The 16608-nt window shown below is 39.0% G+C and overlaps 1 protein-coding gene across 2 annotated transcripts; it reads right to left on the reverse strand.

Annotated features, from left to right (window-relative positions):
• Window positions 1-4859: 4859 nt before the first annotated feature.
• On the reverse strand, window positions 4860-16365 carry LOC118721385 (calcyclin binding protein). 2 transcript variants are annotated; one of them, XM_036442316.2, is made up of 6 exons: window positions 16155-16365; window positions 11424-11643; window positions 8789-8885; window positions 8529-8628; window positions 6875-6972; window positions 4860-5406 (listed from the first exon to the last, which is right to left on the reverse strand). In XM_036442316.2, exons 1-6 carry the CDS (start codon window positions 16173-16175, stop codon window positions 5250-5252), a joined length of 693 nt encoding a protein of 230 aa, XP_036298209.1. In that variant the 5' UTR covers window positions 16176-16365; the 3' UTR covers window positions 4860-5249. The 2 variants fall into 2 exon arrangements, with proteins under 2 accessions (XP_036298209.1, XP_036298208.1); XM_036442315.2 differs by lacking the exon at window positions 16155-16365 and adding an exon at window positions 14652-14747.
• Between the last annotated feature and the right edge of the window lie 243 nt (window positions 16366-16608).

Below are 16608 nucleotides of genomic sequence, written 5' to 3' on the forward strand. Positions count from 1 at the left end.
TCATACATGGCAAAGAGACAAGTTTGAATTTAAATACCAGTTATTCAAGTTTTAAGCAAAGGAATGATATCATCAGCTTGCTCTACTGCTGTGTGGTAGAGATAGCCATGAGAGGAAAAGGCATCATACAAGATAACGGGTCAGGACAATGACTTAAATTGTTCAGGTAGACAAGTGCCTGAACTGAAGTAGTGATATTAACAAAGGAGATGAAGGGACAGATCTAAGTATTATTTAGGAAAGAAAATTGTGCTTATAATTAAGAAGTAAAAGGGCTCTCTGGGTTCCTGGTAAGGGTGACTAGATAGATGGTAGAAGGCAACTCCCAGATAGAAGAACTGGGGAAAAGAATGGGTTTAGGGGAAACAAGATCTCTAAGTTCAGGTTTCAGCCATGCTCTGTGAGAGGCCTGTATCATCCTGAAGAAGTCTACTGTGCAGGTGGATAGCAGTCAGGAACTTGGTGGAGATGGAGCTATGAGAGGGGAATTGTCAGTATACCTTGGATTCATGTATCTTACAGTTTATAAACTGGAATGCTCTAGCAAATTCCTGCTAGAAACTAGTGTTAATCAAATTCTAACTAGAACATCACATTTGCTGATCTCTGGCATTTACTGGTAAGACATGCCCCAACTTTTTTTGTTTGACTCAGGATCCAAGTGCAATCCAAATTTGGTTGCTTTGTCTCCTTTTTCTCCATGTCTTTCGTTTATTGGAGGAGCCAGGGTATTTGTACTGTAATGTCTAACATTGGGCTGTTTGTATCGTCATGTGTCCTTCGCTAAGGATGGCAATGGTGATATTTTAAATGCCATCATTTTTCTGCATTAGTTGCAGTTTGTCTGTAGGAACTTTTCCTTATCAACAGTTTATTATTCTAAAATACTCTTCTTACACTGAAGACCAGATAAATGCATGATTTTCTATCAATTTTCAGAGTAAATGAATTGATGATCTAGCAACTTGCAAAGGTAGCAAATAATCTTTCACTATCCCAAACTTGTAGATTTTGTTTCAGTCCACTCCTGACATTATTTTCAGACTCAAATTAATCCTTCCACTGCCCCTTATACTCCTGATTGGGTCCTTTATCCTGTTGACTTGATATAGGATATATGATCTTCCCTCACTTCCTGGCTTACCTTTATATTTCCTGCCTCAGACATTTTTAAAAAAATGTGTTTTTTTTTTATTTCAGAGAGGGGAAGGGAAAAGGGGAGATAGAAACATCAATGATGAAAGAGAATCATTGATTGGCTGCTTCCAGCACATCCCACACTGGGTATCGAACCCACAACACAGGCATGTGCCCTGACCGGGAATCCAACCATGACCTCCTGGTTTATGGGTTGAAGCTCAATCACTGAAGCAACACCAGCCAGATACAGTTTTTTGCATCCTGGGTCCTGTTAGTAGGAAATGGTGTGAAGAGACCACATCTGAGTACTTGGGATGCTGCTCATTACTACTGAATTCTGAATTGTCATTGCTGTAAGCTTTTAGGCTCTTTTGGTGGGACTTGCAAAGAAATGGATTTTTCAAGATAAAAATAATTTTTATTGATTTTATACTTATAAAAATCTTAGCTCCTCATGATATCAGTCTAGTTTCACTATCTCACTAGTGATGGACAGTCAAAATACCATGTTTTAAAGTCATTTGAAAGTAACATTCATTTATAACTTGACATGCATTAGATGTTTTTCCCCAAATTTTAGGGTTATTTTTTAGTTAGCTTTTAAATTTTAGATGGTTCTAAAGCCAAAACTAAAGAAAATGGTACATTCACAGAATTCCATCTTGTCTCTCCTTTCTTTCTCATTGCTTACCGTTTTTATTACTTTGGGCTTTCTCTTCGTTTCTTTTTGAAATACAAGCAAATACATGTATGTATGTGCATTCAAATTTCCACCCATTTTAACACTAAGGCAGGTAAGAACTAATACACCACAAAAGGTGTTCTGCACTTTGCCTTTCCATTTACTGTATGCTGGTAATTATTCAGTACACCAGTGTACAGATATAATCTTCATTTCTTTTTGTGACTCAAAGTACTCCGCATGTGAATGTACCATCGTTTACTTAGCTAGACATCTATTAGTTGACATATGGGTGTTTCCAATCTTTTGCACCTATCACTCCAAATTCTGGCCAGTTGCCTTGGGGAAAGAGCCTAGAATTCTGAGCCAGGTGATAAATGCACTATCCCTCTACACGTTTAACCTTCTCATTGTTTTTATTCCATTTCTATATATGAATTTCCCCATACCCTCAACAATCAGTATGCTCAACTTCGGGTTTTCCCAATAAAGGGTAAAAGTGTTTTTAAATTTCTCTTCTCAACAAGGTGGGCATCTTTTTATGTTAAAGTTTAGTTACATTTTTTTTTTGGTGAACAATATCTTAATTTTGGAATCTTCTTGACACATCATGTATTTTTTATTATGGGATTTTTTTCTTGGCTATGTAAACATTTATTATGTAGTTAAAATTAACCAATATTTAACCTTATTACTTCTAGATTTTAAGTCACATAATGTAGGTTTCCCTCACTCTTGGGTAATAATGGAGTTCTAGCCACGTCTTCTAGTACTCACAGGGCTTCACATATATATTAGCTTTCATCTGTTTGCTATGTACACATACGGTTATCTCAATAAAAGCCCATCTCTGCCCCTTGTTGAAATGCTATTAGAGGCATACCTTGAAGATATTGCAGGTGCAGTTCCAGACCACTGAAATAAATTGAATATCGCAATAAAGCGAGTTGTAATCTTTTTGCTGGTGGAGGGTCTTGCCTTCAATTTGTAAATAATGCAACACCTGTGAAGCGCAATAAAGTGAAGCTCAATATAACTTCTGCCTTGGGTCTTTTTCTATTCTGTTCCATTGGTCTGTTTATTCATGTATCAACATCACAGCTTTAATTATGGTTTCACAAAGTGTTCAGTAGTAACAACTAGCCTATATACTGGCTGTTTATTCATTCTAAATGCTATCGGGTCTAGTAATAATTAATGTCGTTTTTAAACATTCGTTTAAAATCTTGCTTGGCTTGACTTATATTGACATAACCTTCAAACACGTGGTATCTACAGAACGTGTGAAGTGCAATTAACAAGTTTTGCTTGAAAAAGTTTGTGTTTGGTTTGGTTTTTGTTGCAAAACTAGAGCTAAGAAGATGGCGGATGAAGAGCATATTCGGCACTGCATGCTTTACGAGTTCCAATTAGGAAGAAAAGCAAGTGAGGCTGCAAAAAACATCTGTAGTGCTCTTGGTCAAGATGCAGTTAGCACCAGAAAATGCCAGCATTGGTTTGAGAAATTTCGTGAGGGAAATTTTTCGTTAGATGACAAGAGTGGTCGAGGCCGTGTGTCCAATTTTGATCAAGAAGCTCTTCAAGCTCTTTTGGTGCAAAATCCTCAAATTACCCAACAAGAGCTTGCGACAACTTTAAATTGTTCACAAAAAACAATTTCCAATCAATTGCGTGCACTTGGCAAAGTCCAAAAGTTTGGAAAATGGGTTCCTCATGAGTTGACCGACAACAACCGTAATCAAAGAGTCACAATTTGCAGTTCGCTCCTCTCTCGTCAAAACCGTTTGCCGTTTTTAGAGCAAATTGTTACCAGAGACGAAGAATGGGTGCTGTATGTTAATTTGAAAAGGCGGCCTCAATGGTTGGACAAAAATGAGGCTCCGCAGCCCACGCCAAAACCTGACTTGCATGCGAAAAAAGTGATGTTGTGTGTTTGGTGGAATTTTAAAGGAATTCTTCATTATGAACTTTTACCATCTACCCAAACCATTACAAGTGCAGTGTATAGTGCCCAATTGGAAAGGTTAGCCCAAGCTTTAAGAGAAAAAGAACCCGCGCTGATTAATCGGAAGGGCGTAATTCTTCACCACGATAACGCACGACCGCATACTGCAAGAATCACTGCTGAAAAACTGAGCCAGTTGGAATGGGAAGTTCTCCCTCAACCTGCACATTCTCCTGATATTGCCCCTTCCGATTACCATTTGTTTCGTTCTTTGCAAAACTTTCTTCTTGGAAAAAAATTTAATAATGAAGAATGCCTCAAAAATGCATTGACCGAATTTTTTGCATCAAAATCACAAGAATTTTACAACAGAGGGATTAAAATGCTTCCTGAGCGTTGGGCACAAGTAGTAGAAAACAACGGCAACTATATTGTTGATTAAATTTTGTTGTATTGTTTAAATAAATTCGATTTTTAAAAGTATTAGAAAAACGACATTAATTATTACTAGACCTAATACTTAACAAACTTTATTTTACCATTGGTATCAAAGTTTTTCATTATAGTAGTCTTGGCTAATCTCTTGGATTTCTCCTCCATGTGTTTGTTTTCTCTTACTCCTCAGTTGCATTGGCAAATACCTCCAATATAACATAGTTATGGAGATCACAGGTTTTTTGCTCTTCCTCTTGTTTTTAGGAGCAGCAATTCCCTCAAAAATAAACAATTTCTCTCCCAAAGCCTAACTTTTCCTGGGTAAACAGATAAAGATATTCCACTGAATAAAAAAAACCTAACTTCGCTGAAAATAGAAAAGATGGATTTTTACATCTGTTTTTAGCTTATGGTTATTGCTTTTTGTAAGCTATCTGATCCGTGGTAAAACTTACTAATTGGTACTATACAAAGATATTTGTCTATTCTTGTCAAAATCAGATTTAGTTTCAATTTATTCATAAACTATATCTAAACCCAGAGAAAAACATTTGTTATTGGATCATTAGGACACTGTAATGCATGGTATATGTATTAAGCTGCTAACAAAAAAGAAATATCTCTATAGCAACCTTGAAGCACAGATACGAATTTGTATTTTCTGAAAAAATTCAAGTTTTATTTATTTATTCTTACATTGGTGAGAACTGATGTCAAGAACTTAACAAGCAGTAACATTTTTCCCCTACCTCTTAGCTGAACAAAAATACACACAATATGGCATTTTCATTAGGCAAGACTTGCTTTTTTACATTTTACATGAGAATGCAAATATTAAAATGACCAGTTTACTAAGGAAACCATCTTTAGAGGATCTGTTTAATAAGCATATTTTATTTAAATAAATCCTCCTGTAGGAGAATTCATTGCTTTTACTTAGAAGAAGGCTCTGTAAAATTATCTGTTAAAATTATCTGCAGCTCACCAACATGTCCTCATTGGAAACATCACTTTCCACATCACAATTCCCGAAAGAACTTTAAAGTCTCAAAATTCTGTCTCTCCTTTGGCTTGCTTCTCTCTTGATTGTACCCAGGCTTTATTAATGGTTCGCTTCATGTCATCATCTCCATCTTCATAAATTTTCTTTAGAACATTCATCAGTCCCTCACTAGGATCTGTTTCAGTGTCATAGGAGGGCTTTCTGTTAAAAAGAAAACGTAATAATTAAGAAATATGTATGTATACATCTAAAAATTATGTGTGTGTATACACAAATGATCCCATTTAAGAAATTTTATAAGCATGATTGATTACTAAGTATAGGAAAACACAAATCAGGTTAACATATCAAGTATCTTTAATACAGCATATAACAAATTCATCTTAATTAAAACAATATACCCCCACACATTGTTTCTAGTTGTAGCAAAGAAAGGTCATCAAAATGGCTAGGGGTTTTCTTGGGACAGTGGGATTTTAGTTAATTTTTAGCAGAAAAGGTAAGTAAATAAGCATTTACTTTTCTGAACTGTCTGAATTTTTTTTTAAAGCATGTTTCCTCATTATTTGAAAAAAATATTTTGAGAGAAAAACACAAACGTACATTACATATGGACACACACTGAATTTTATATTTTTTAATTAGAAAAGCTCTCCGCTTAAGCCTGAGATATATGGGTGGGCCTGTGCCCAGCAGTAAAAACAACAGTCCTTAATGTAGGCAATACCCTTTGTGGAGTCAATGTTCACCCTAGGCCTGCGGTCGGCAAACGGGCTCGTGAGCCACATGCGCTCTTTGGCCCCTTGAGTGTGGCTCTTCCACAAAATACCACAGCCTGGGCGAGTCTATTTTGAAGAAGTAGCGTTAGTAATTTAAGTTTAAAAAATTTGGCTCTCAAAAGAAATTTTAATCGTCGTCATACTGTTGATCTTCAGCTCTGTTGACTAATGAGTTTGCCGACCACTGACCTAGGTCAGTTCGTATTTAATTCTTTACTCACCTCATTTATTAAGTGCCAGGTTATATACTGGACACTGGAGATAAACAGTAAGACAGGGTTCTGTACTCAGGTAATTCACTTTAGATTTAAAAATCAGTTCCATGAGAGTGCCGAACTCTAGTCAACCACATAGCAAATGCAGGCTGACTATCAGAGTGAGACAAAGGTGGATGGCTAACTGACTCCATGTTATCAATACAGAGTAATGTATGACCTAAAATGGAAGTGTCCTTGAATAAACATTTTTTAGAATAGCATTAAAGTAGGATAAAAATATTCTATCTTTTCCACTCTACATCAGTGACAATGAAACTCCATAACTACATTATCAGAAACTTCTATGGAACTCAAAAACCACAGGCTACCTGGGTCTCTCTAGAACTAAAATGAAATCTCTGGGAATGGACACCGTATCTAGAGACGCACTATTGGTCCAGGGTTAAGAACCAGCACAAAAGAGCCAACCAAATACAACATGCTAGACATTTCCAATAGGTTCTGATAGTTGGAGCATATGTTAAGATAATTGGGTTAGTTCGTGGACACTGAGAAATAAGTGGTCAAATCACAGACTATATAACTCTATTATTTATAAAGACAAACTATTAAAAATCTATAATCCCAGCGAAGAACACATTAAAATTCTTAAGAAAATGAAAATGAACTCACTCTTTCTCTTTGCACTCTTTTTCAACCTGCGTCAGGTAGTCCCACCGTGTGTTTTCCGCTTTCTTTCTACATAAGATTATAACTGTATCTGTCTTGACCTAGAATACACATTAGAAGACAATTATTTATTCACTAATCATTACTTCAATGTGTAGGACCTGTTTTAGGAACTAGTAATACCTTTATGAATAGAGGTCATAGTCTGAACTATCATGGAAGAGGAAAGACCACAAGGGAAAATTAGAGTACTGTCAAATACTATGTGCTCTCAAGACAAAGAGGGTGTTAATGGCAGCTGGGGAAGGACCTTCATCAGGAAGTGCTCTCCAAGTTCTAGGAGAGTCTTCAAGGCAATTGGCACAGCAAGGATAAGGGCTCCAAGATGGGATGATTTTGGTGTGTTTGAATAAAAAGAAAAAAGGAGTGGCTGGATTGTAACATAGTAGTAAGAGGGGTCAGAGATAGGCAGAAAATCCAATCATATAAGGCAGTATCACTGAGTCTGGAAGGTAATAAGAAAACAGGACGAGTTAGAGTATATAACTCTTTCAACAATGATCCATGTAATTCCTAGGACAGGAGTCCTTTGAGTATCCTTCAACTATGGAATTAGCTGATGAAAAGTGCGCAGTGAGACACAAGCTAATCAATAAATTATATTCCAGTATTACCTTTAAGCTGCTACATAATTCTATGTATAGATGGCAGAATGACACATCTATATACCAGATGCATTAAATCTCATTTATTTAAATCAGGTAGAAAGGAGGAATTATCTGAATTAGTGAGTAATAGTTTTTGAAAAGACAGTTTATTTTTTAAAATGCATATTTAATTGAGAGGAAGGGAGAGAAAGAGAGAGATGAAAACATCAATGACAAGAAAGGAATCATTGATCAACTGCCTCCTGTCCCACATTAGGGATCAAGCCCACAACCACAGCATGTGCCCTGACCAGGAATCGAATTGTGATCTGATACATTTTTACGCTCAACCACTGAATAAGACTGGCTAGACAAGACAGTTTATTTTTATAGCTTTTAACTCCAATTAGGCTAAGTATTTAAGTCCTTTTATGTATCAAAACCCATAAAGCTTCTAATAGCTACTGTTAATTTAAATACTTTATATATACTTCATTTCATATATAATTTCACTTTGTGAAATAAATTATTCCTATAGTACAATTGCAGAAACTGGGACAGAAAGTTATTAAATGACCTGCCACAAAAGGTTACAACCAATAAGTGGCAAGACTGCCATTAAAACTCAAGTCCCACTCTTAACAATTTTAAAAGCATAGTCCTCTCCAGATTTTAATGCAATATTCCTATAATAATCTTTTTTTTTTTTTTTTCCTGGAGCAGGGCTTGGCAAACTTCTTCTGTAAAGGGCCAGAGAGTAAATGTTTTAGGCTTTGTGAGCCACATGATCTGCTGAAGCTACTTAATTCTGCTGTCATAGCATAAAAGCAGTCCCACATACAATACACAAATAAGTGTGGCTGCATTCAAATAAAACTGTACTTACAAAATAAGCAACATGCTGTAGTTTGCTGATTTCTGATATACAGGATTAATTCTACTTCTCAATTCTGAATTAGCCGGGAACAATTTAATGAGATTTCACAATATGACAAAAAAAGCAGACTTACTTTTTTTGAACTACCTTCCACAGAGATGGGTTTCAAAAGGTTGTTCACAATCATGGAGTAATTCTTCCCATTTAGATTCTTTACCAAAAGATCAAATGACCTACAACATAATAACACACACACTATCTTTCTGGTTCTATGAAAGGTGCTGTTAAGCAAAATTTTAGATACTGTTTAAAAAAAAAAAAAAAAAAAAAAAAGGCCATAACTAAGTAATCACTGACTTAAAGCTCACTGTCTTCCCCATAATGGGAACTCACCTCTCTGTGAAGTGCACCTGCACATTCTCCATGGGGACTTGCTGGACTCCAGTTAAGGTAATATAGATTTTCACAAACTTATCTGACTGATCCCATCCTAGTAACAAAAATAACAAAAAAAGACTTGAGTGAAGTCTGACACTATCTTTAAAACAGTAAGTGCATATGGCTTATAATAAAACGAAGTAAAATGGAAATCTAGTATTAGAAACATGGAAAAATTATAAATATTTTTCTAGATGGAGAAGAGCTTCAAAGCAGATAAGTATCTACCCAAAATTAGGCATTTAGCCAGTGGTAGAACTTGAATTCAAATCCATGTTTATTGAACACAAAACCTGTGTTTTTTTAATTACTCAAAATAAAGTATCCTCATTAGAGGATACTTTTCCATTGATTTTTAGAGTGAAAGAAAGAGGAAAATACAGAAAGAAATATTGATGTGAGAGAAACAAATCGATTGGCTGCCTCCTGCACGAGCCCTGACCAGGGCCAGGCTAAGGAGGAGCTTGCAACCAAGGTACGTGCCCTTGACCAGAACTGAACCTGGGATCCTTCAGTTCGCAGGCTGACAGCTCTATCCACTGAGCAAAACAGGCTAGGGACTTAAGTATATTATTTAATAGTAGTTAATTTCCCCTATTTATGGAAATAATTTTGTCCTATCCCTAAATATTAGTATTCTCCACTAAGCTGGATTACCAAACATCAGTACTAATTCCATAATCATTTCTACTTATCTAAGCAGTATAACACACACAACCAATCATAGCTTCCTCAATTCCCTTCTCTGACAAAATAAAACAGAGTCTGATTCACCCAAATCTGCTAATTTGACTAACCTAACATTTACTAAATGCCATTTCAGTATACACTGTCAAACTTCTGGCTTTATAATCTAGATGATTTGTCAACACAAAAAATATACAAACATCACATAAAAGCATATTATGTTTATTGTATACAATATGTAATATATAATATATAAGTGTGTATATATATATATATATATATATATATCCCTCACACTTCCTCAGTTTGTCTTATAGAATGAAATATAGTGTCAATTTTAAAAAAGAAAAAAAGCCCAACAGAGTCCTATAGAACTTCACATACCTCTTATCATTCATTCAATCCATCCTTCACATTAAGTTCTCCCTAAACACAAATCTAGGTTCTTCCTTAATGTGCTATAATCCTACTACCTTTAGACCATTTTCCTATATCAACCAACTAAATACATAGCACAATTCCTATAGTACATCTCTTAAATACGACACATTGTTTTCCACTACGACAATACTCAAAATACATGGTTTGAGCCCAGCCAATGTGGTTCAGTGGTTGTCTGCCTATGAACCAAGAAGTCATGGTTTGATTCTAGGTCAGGGCACATGCCTGAGTTGTAGTCTCGATACCCACTGTGGGGCCCAACTGCCCTCCCCTCCTGGCCTGATTGCCTCTAACTGCCTCTGCCTCGGCCCCGCCACCATGGCTTTGTCCAGTAGGACGTCCGGAAGGTTTCCCGGTCTAGCTAGCATATTACCCTTTTATTAGTATGGATAAGAAAGGAATAAAGGGAAAGCCAGACATTATTAGCATGGTCATTTGGAGGAAGCTGCACTTTCACATTCCCCAGCGAACAACTGGCCCATTCCATGCAAAACACTGGAAGAAGGGGTCTATCAAAGGGAAAAGGTGCAGAAAAGTTGGGGGTGAATTTGGGAAGGTACTTGCCTGCTGATCTAACCTGGGAACCATGGATTGACTACAGGGGGCAGGACCTATGCAAGCTCGTGAAAATTTGGGAAAGCATAATCCCCCAAAGGAGCTTGCCCCCAAGCAAAGGAGCATGCTCTCTTGGTGCTCTTGGCTCATTGGGCTCTCTCGCATGCCCATGTTCCCTCCATAGCCACAAGGTCCTGCAGACCTCACACACAATAGAATGATGGACTGCAACTGGAAACACAAGCCAACCGAGCTCAATGGGACTGGACACTGCTCCAACATGAAACAAAAACTCTAGGCAACAGCTTTGATCCAAATTCTGCTGAAGCCACAGATAAACTGCTATGGCAGGACAAAGAGAAATGGGACCTTGGAAACTCAGGGGTATATAATTCCACAGAAATAAAGCTTTCTACAGTCTCTTACCCTCCAGTGCAAGTATCAGAAAATTCTTTTTCTTAGGACATTGCACGCCTACTCCCACCAACAACCCACCAAAAACATGTCCACGAGTCCAAGCACAACAATGGCACATAGGTGCTCAAAAATGTTTCTTAAATTAACTAGATTTCTTAACCCAATTAATATTGGTGATTGTTTGTCAAAATGAAATGCAAAACAGGATGAAAATCAAAACAAAAAGCTTTGTCCCATCTATACGCAGGTTCTTTCTTGTTGGTATTCATCATTGTACTAAATCAGCTTGCTCTGGTAATAGCTTCTAGAATGTATCTTTATCCTATCCTTTCTCATCTTTTAAAAAGCATCTTATTAAATAAGTGATGTATTCAAACCACTAAAACACTCAAAACTATTTTTAAAATTAAGTTTGTTATGCTAGTTTGTCACTACCGAGGATGAGCTGCTCACAGGTGAGAAGAGCAGGAGGTAGGAGAGCGCGTCATACCATAATTGCTGACTTTCACTGTATACCCCGTTGTAATGGGAGCAACCACTGCAGCTGGTTTTTCATTGTCAAGAAGTTCTGCTTTCCTCGGTGACTTCTGCTGTGTCTTGTTCTTGACTTCGGTCTCAATCTTGGATTTCTCAGCTGTGAGAGCATCACGTACTCTCTTTCTAGTGGCCTTTTCTAGCAGCACCTTCACCTCTTCAAGATCTTTCTGTAGCTGTGTTAAAGTAAAAGATAAGTTAGCTATGATAAGATAAAAGCTTGATATTATGCCTATTGGTCATTTCAGTTGACTGAAATAAGAACTAAGAATTAAGAAGGTTCATTTAAATTTTCTCAGGTTGGGTAGTAACTTGAATTCTTTCCTCCACCCTATTTTAAATAAAAAATGAAAACTTAACAGTCTTGTAAAAACAACAGAAAAGCAAGCCTAATTTTTCCAGTGTAGTAGACTGTTATCTGCCTTTGTTGAACATTTTCTTAAAATATATTTTTACTGATTTCAGAGAGGAAGAGAGAGACAGAAACATCAATGATGAGAAATATTCATTAATCAGCTGCCTCCTGCACACCCCACACTGGAGATAGAGCCCAAAACCCAGGCATGTGCCCTTGACTGGAACCGAACGCCTATGCTCCATTCCCTGACCAAACAGGCTAGGGTTGTTGTAGAGCATTATATTTACAAGATAGTTCTGTGATTTAAATTGCGATGAAGAAATCATTTTTTTTAATTTTTTTTTTAAGAAAAGGTGTTCATAGATTCCCTTATAACATGCAGTCCTAGTCATCAGGAATTTTAGTTTGGAATTTTAAAAATAGAGTAAAAGGATGAGGGAATACATGATGTGTGGTGAAATATTCCAGTAACTTCACTGAGGTCATCTAACTCTATCAGATATATAACTCTATCACTGATATTCCTTCACCAAGTACCTAAATATTACACATTAAAAAGTTTGAATTTTTAAGACAAAAGATAAAGAAAATGAAAAAGAAAAAGAAAATGTATCTCTGCTTTTAAGAAGTCTTGTTCTGAAGCTCCAGGCTTATACTTATGATTGAAAGTCTGGGACTTGGTTGTACAATAGAGAGAAAAAGCCTGAGCAAACAATCCAACACACTCCTGATCATTATAAAAGCCACCTGCTGTTCTTTCCTCATGCCAGTACCTCACCTACTGAAGTCTACTTTCTAGAGGTAGAGCCAACAGTTTAAATTTGAGAGTTAAGACACTGTTAGAAAATTAATAGGCTTAAAGAAATATTTTCCCAGTTATCCTCTGACACATTACAAATAAGGAATTTCTTTTTCTTTTTATTGATTTTTTACAGAGAGGAAAGGAGAGGGATAGAGAGCTAGAAACATCGATGAGAGAGAAACATTGACCAGCTTCCTCTTGCACACCCCCCACTGGGGATGTGCCCATGACCAAGGTACATGCCCTTGACAGGAATCAAACCTGGAACCCTTCAGTCTGCAGACCGACGCTCCATCCACTGAGCCAAACTGATTTCGGCTGGAAATTCTTTTCTTAAAATAATTTTACATTCTGGCTGATACTAGCAATATGATAAGAGGATACTTACATTTATATTCTGAGAACATACAAAAAGCTCAATATAAACATCTTTAAATAACTCAATATAATATCTGAAGTACAGTTTAGGAGTCCTAATGTTTCTCAAGTCTTATAAAAATGCAGTGACAGAAAAATGCTTTCTTTTATCCAATTCTTTTATTATCTCATTTAACTCAGATGCCCTTGCTTCACCATCTGTAACTGATAATGGTATAAAAAGTCCAACTGTGCCATCTCCAGACTCACAACCCCAAAACTCCTATTACTAAGACAAAAAATTGCAAGCTTATCTTGGGAGCATAAGACCAAGATGTTTTAGTTCAAAGCAAAGCAATCATTTTTTTTTATTATAATGGTTTTAATTTTTCATATGAATCTAATACCAATATTATAAAAATGTTGAAATTAAAGTTAGTTTATGTCCCTAGAGTAAGAATTTAGTTTTAAAAATGTACCAAACAAGAGGTTTTATTTCTTGATAGGAATCCTTTTTTGAGCAGACCCTGAAAAGATCTCAGAGATTTAACGGATTCCCAGGCCTTTTATAGCCAGTTTTGGCTCAAGCGCTACAAACTACAAACATAAGGTATATCCACTGTAAGTCTGAAACAACTTCAAGCAAGTGTTTACAGTATTCCTCAATTGCTCTGTTCCCTGCAGTCCTAAAACCAGTAAAAGCCTTTCCTGCACACATACTATAAGGTGCCCTAGATGGAGTAGCTTCTCATCTAATCTACCTTGGCATTCACTTGTTTTCCTTAAGCAAAAATCACATATCCCTTTTATACCCAGCCATAAACACATTTAAATTTACCTTCTAATCTAGTTCCAAATTCTATACTATAGGAAAGGACTGAAAAGACATTTCTCAAAAAATATACAAATGGCATAACCATTAAGCAATTGAGAAGATGCTCAGCTTCATTCATTAGTCATTAAGGAAATGCACATCAGAACCACAATGAAATACCATTTCATACCCACCAAGATGGCTAATGTCAACAACAAAAACACCCGGAAAATAAGGGAATCTTCAGACACTGCTTGTGGGAATGTAAAATGGTACAGCCACTTTGGGAAGGAGTTTTGCAATTTCTCAGTTACCCTGTTTCCCCCAAAATAAGACAGTGTCTTATATTAATTTTTTCTCCCAAAGTCCACATAAAAAGTAGTTCACAAGTATTCATAGCAGTGTTGTTCCTAACAATCAAAAAGTAAGAATAAATCAAATGTCCATCAATTGATTAACTGATAAACAAAATGTCATAAAAGGGAATACAAGCTCCACCATGGATGAACTTGCAAACATTTTGCTAAGTGAAAAAGAACCAAAAGGCAAAAGGCCACATGCTATAAGCTTCTATATATTTATACGCAATGCCCAGAACAGAACAGGCAAATCCATAAAGACAGAACTAACTGGATTGGTGGTTGCTGGCGGAGGAAGAATGGGGAGTGACTTTTTAATGGACCCCTAGGTTTCTTTGGGGTGTGATGAAAATGTTCTGGAATTGGCAGTGATGGTTTCACAACACTGTGAATATACTAAAATAAACTGATTGTATGCTTTAAGTTGGTTAAAAACAGTGCATTTTATCTCAGACAAAACACCCTCCCCCAAACATCCCTGAATGTTTAAGTATCTCAACTGAGAAAGCCCCTTGGTCCTGGCGGGGTAGCTCAGTTGGAACATCAGGCAGATGTGCCAAGGTTTCAAGTTCCATCCGGGGTCGGGGCACACATAAGAATCAACCAATGAGTGCATAAATAAGTGGAACAAACTGATGTTTCTCTCTCCCTCTCTAAAAATCAATCAATTTATTTTATTATTATTTTTTAAGAGCCCTGGCCAGGTAGCTTAGTTGATTAGAGCATCATCCTGATAGCCAAGGTTTCCATTTAGATCCCGGGTCAGGGCACATACAGGTGTCAACCAATGAATGCATAAGTCAGTGTAACAACAAATTGGCTGTTTCTTCCCCCCTCCCCCTCCCCACCCCGTCTCTCCCTTTTTCTCTCCTCCGACACCTCCCTCCCGCAAAAAAAAAGCAAGGCCCTTACTTCGAAGAGGATGAATACTGAGCTATCCTTATGTTATGACTGTAAAGGCACTTCATAGATTATTTCCTCAGGGCACACAGTACCCCAAGTCCTATCTTTCACCCATAACGTAAACTTGTGGCAAGTTATCCAGAATACTATAAATACTTAAACACACACACACACTTTTTCTTCATTTAAACCAGAGTATAAGACTTAAAAAAAAAAAAAAAGTCATCTGAGATTCCCCAGACCTGTTCCTATTGAGGAAAAGATTTCCAGGAAACCAGACACCCAGCACTTCACTGCGATTCTGACATTCTCATCAGGCCAGGAAAAGAGCAACCCAAATATTGTCGGTCCCAGCTGGTCACTGCCAAACTCAGTCTCCAAAAGAGGCCGCTTCGGTGCAGAGTTTACAGAACGGAGGAGAGAACGGGGCTGTTCCCCGCTAGGAGTGACACCTCCCTTCCCACACAGCCGACGGCCATCCGCCAAGCACCGTGTAAACAGAACTATTCCTCGGTCCCCAAAACCCTCTGACAGGAGTACTAACTGCTATGGCTCAAGAGAAAGCACCACAGCGTGCGCCCCCAGAACAGGGCTCCTGGCGTGTGCGGAGAACACACGCCAGAGGACCGGCGGGCTGGGACCAGACTCCCCCCGCCCACCGCCTCCCACGCCGGAGTGACACTCGGTGTCCGCGACCGGCCCTCATGGAAGGAAGCGTCACGTCCCCGGGCTACAACCGTCCCCGGGCTACAACCGCCGGCGCCGAACGGCCCGGGGCAGACAGGAAGGGGACCAGCCTCCTGTTCCACCGCCCGCCCTACCGGAGGCCGAGAAGCCCGACACACGCCGCTCGCCCGCCCCGCGCGCGGGGACAGACCCGGCCCGGCCCGGCCATCGGCCACTTCCCCGCAGAGGCAGCGCGGCGCCAGGGGCCGCTGCAGGGAGGACGCCGGGGGAGCGCGGGGACCCGGCGGCGAAGGAAGCTGCCAGGGGGGCGGCCGCAGGGCAGTCAGTCAGCACGGGAAACAGGGTGGTGGGGGCGAGCGACCGCGCGACCGGGCGACTGAGGAAGATGAGGCGGGAGGGACCCTTACCTCCTCCACAGCTGAAGCCATGGTCGGGCTGGGTGGGCAAGGCACAAGCTTGCAGCCCCGCGGGGGAAAGAACAGGAAACGCCGCACCCACGCAACTCGCAACGCCCGCAGCCCTGCGGCGACCCGGACTGACCCTGCACCACACCGCGGCTCGCCTACCGCACGCGGTGCCTCTGGAACCTTCGCGAGTCTGGCGTCACCGCCCCCGGCACCGCCCTCCTCCCTCAGCCCCGCCCCGCCCCGCCGAACCTGGCTCCGCCCCCCTTGCCCGCCGAGCCTCCTAGCGACGCTCAACTCTCGCGAGAAGTGTAACGCCACTTTCTCTCCGCGAGGACGACTGTATGTTAGTACGTAAGCCTTGTTTTTCCCCGGCTGCGCAGTCGCAACTCGGAACCTTACCCCAACCCGGAAGGAACATATCAGTGTGAGAGATCCAAGTCGGAAGTTGATTAGA

This window comes from Pipistrellus kuhlii, unplaced genomic scaffold (assembly GCF_014108245.1).
Source record: "Pipistrellus kuhlii isolate mPipKuh1 unplaced genomic scaffold, mPipKuh1.p scaffold_m20_p_18, whole genome shotgun sequence".
NCBI lineage: Eukaryota > Metazoa > Chordata > Mammalia > Chiroptera > Vespertilionidae > Pipistrellus > Pipistrellus kuhlii.

Excerpts from the sequence above, each read along its gene's own strand:
- LOC118721385 (XM_036442315.2), bottom strand. The coding sequence starts at position 14,732 with ATGGAACTTGAAACCTTGGCACATCTGCCTGATGTTCCAACTGAGCTA. Across the intron at positions 8,886-11,423 it reads AGTGAAAGTCAGCAATTATG|GATGGGATCAGTCAGATAAG; the intron begins GTATGACGCGCT and ends TTTTGTTACTAG. Across the intron at positions 8,629-8,788 it reads CAGGTGCACTTCACAGAGAG|GTCATTTGATCTTTTGGTAA; the intron begins GTGAGTTCCCAT and ends ATTATGTTGTAG.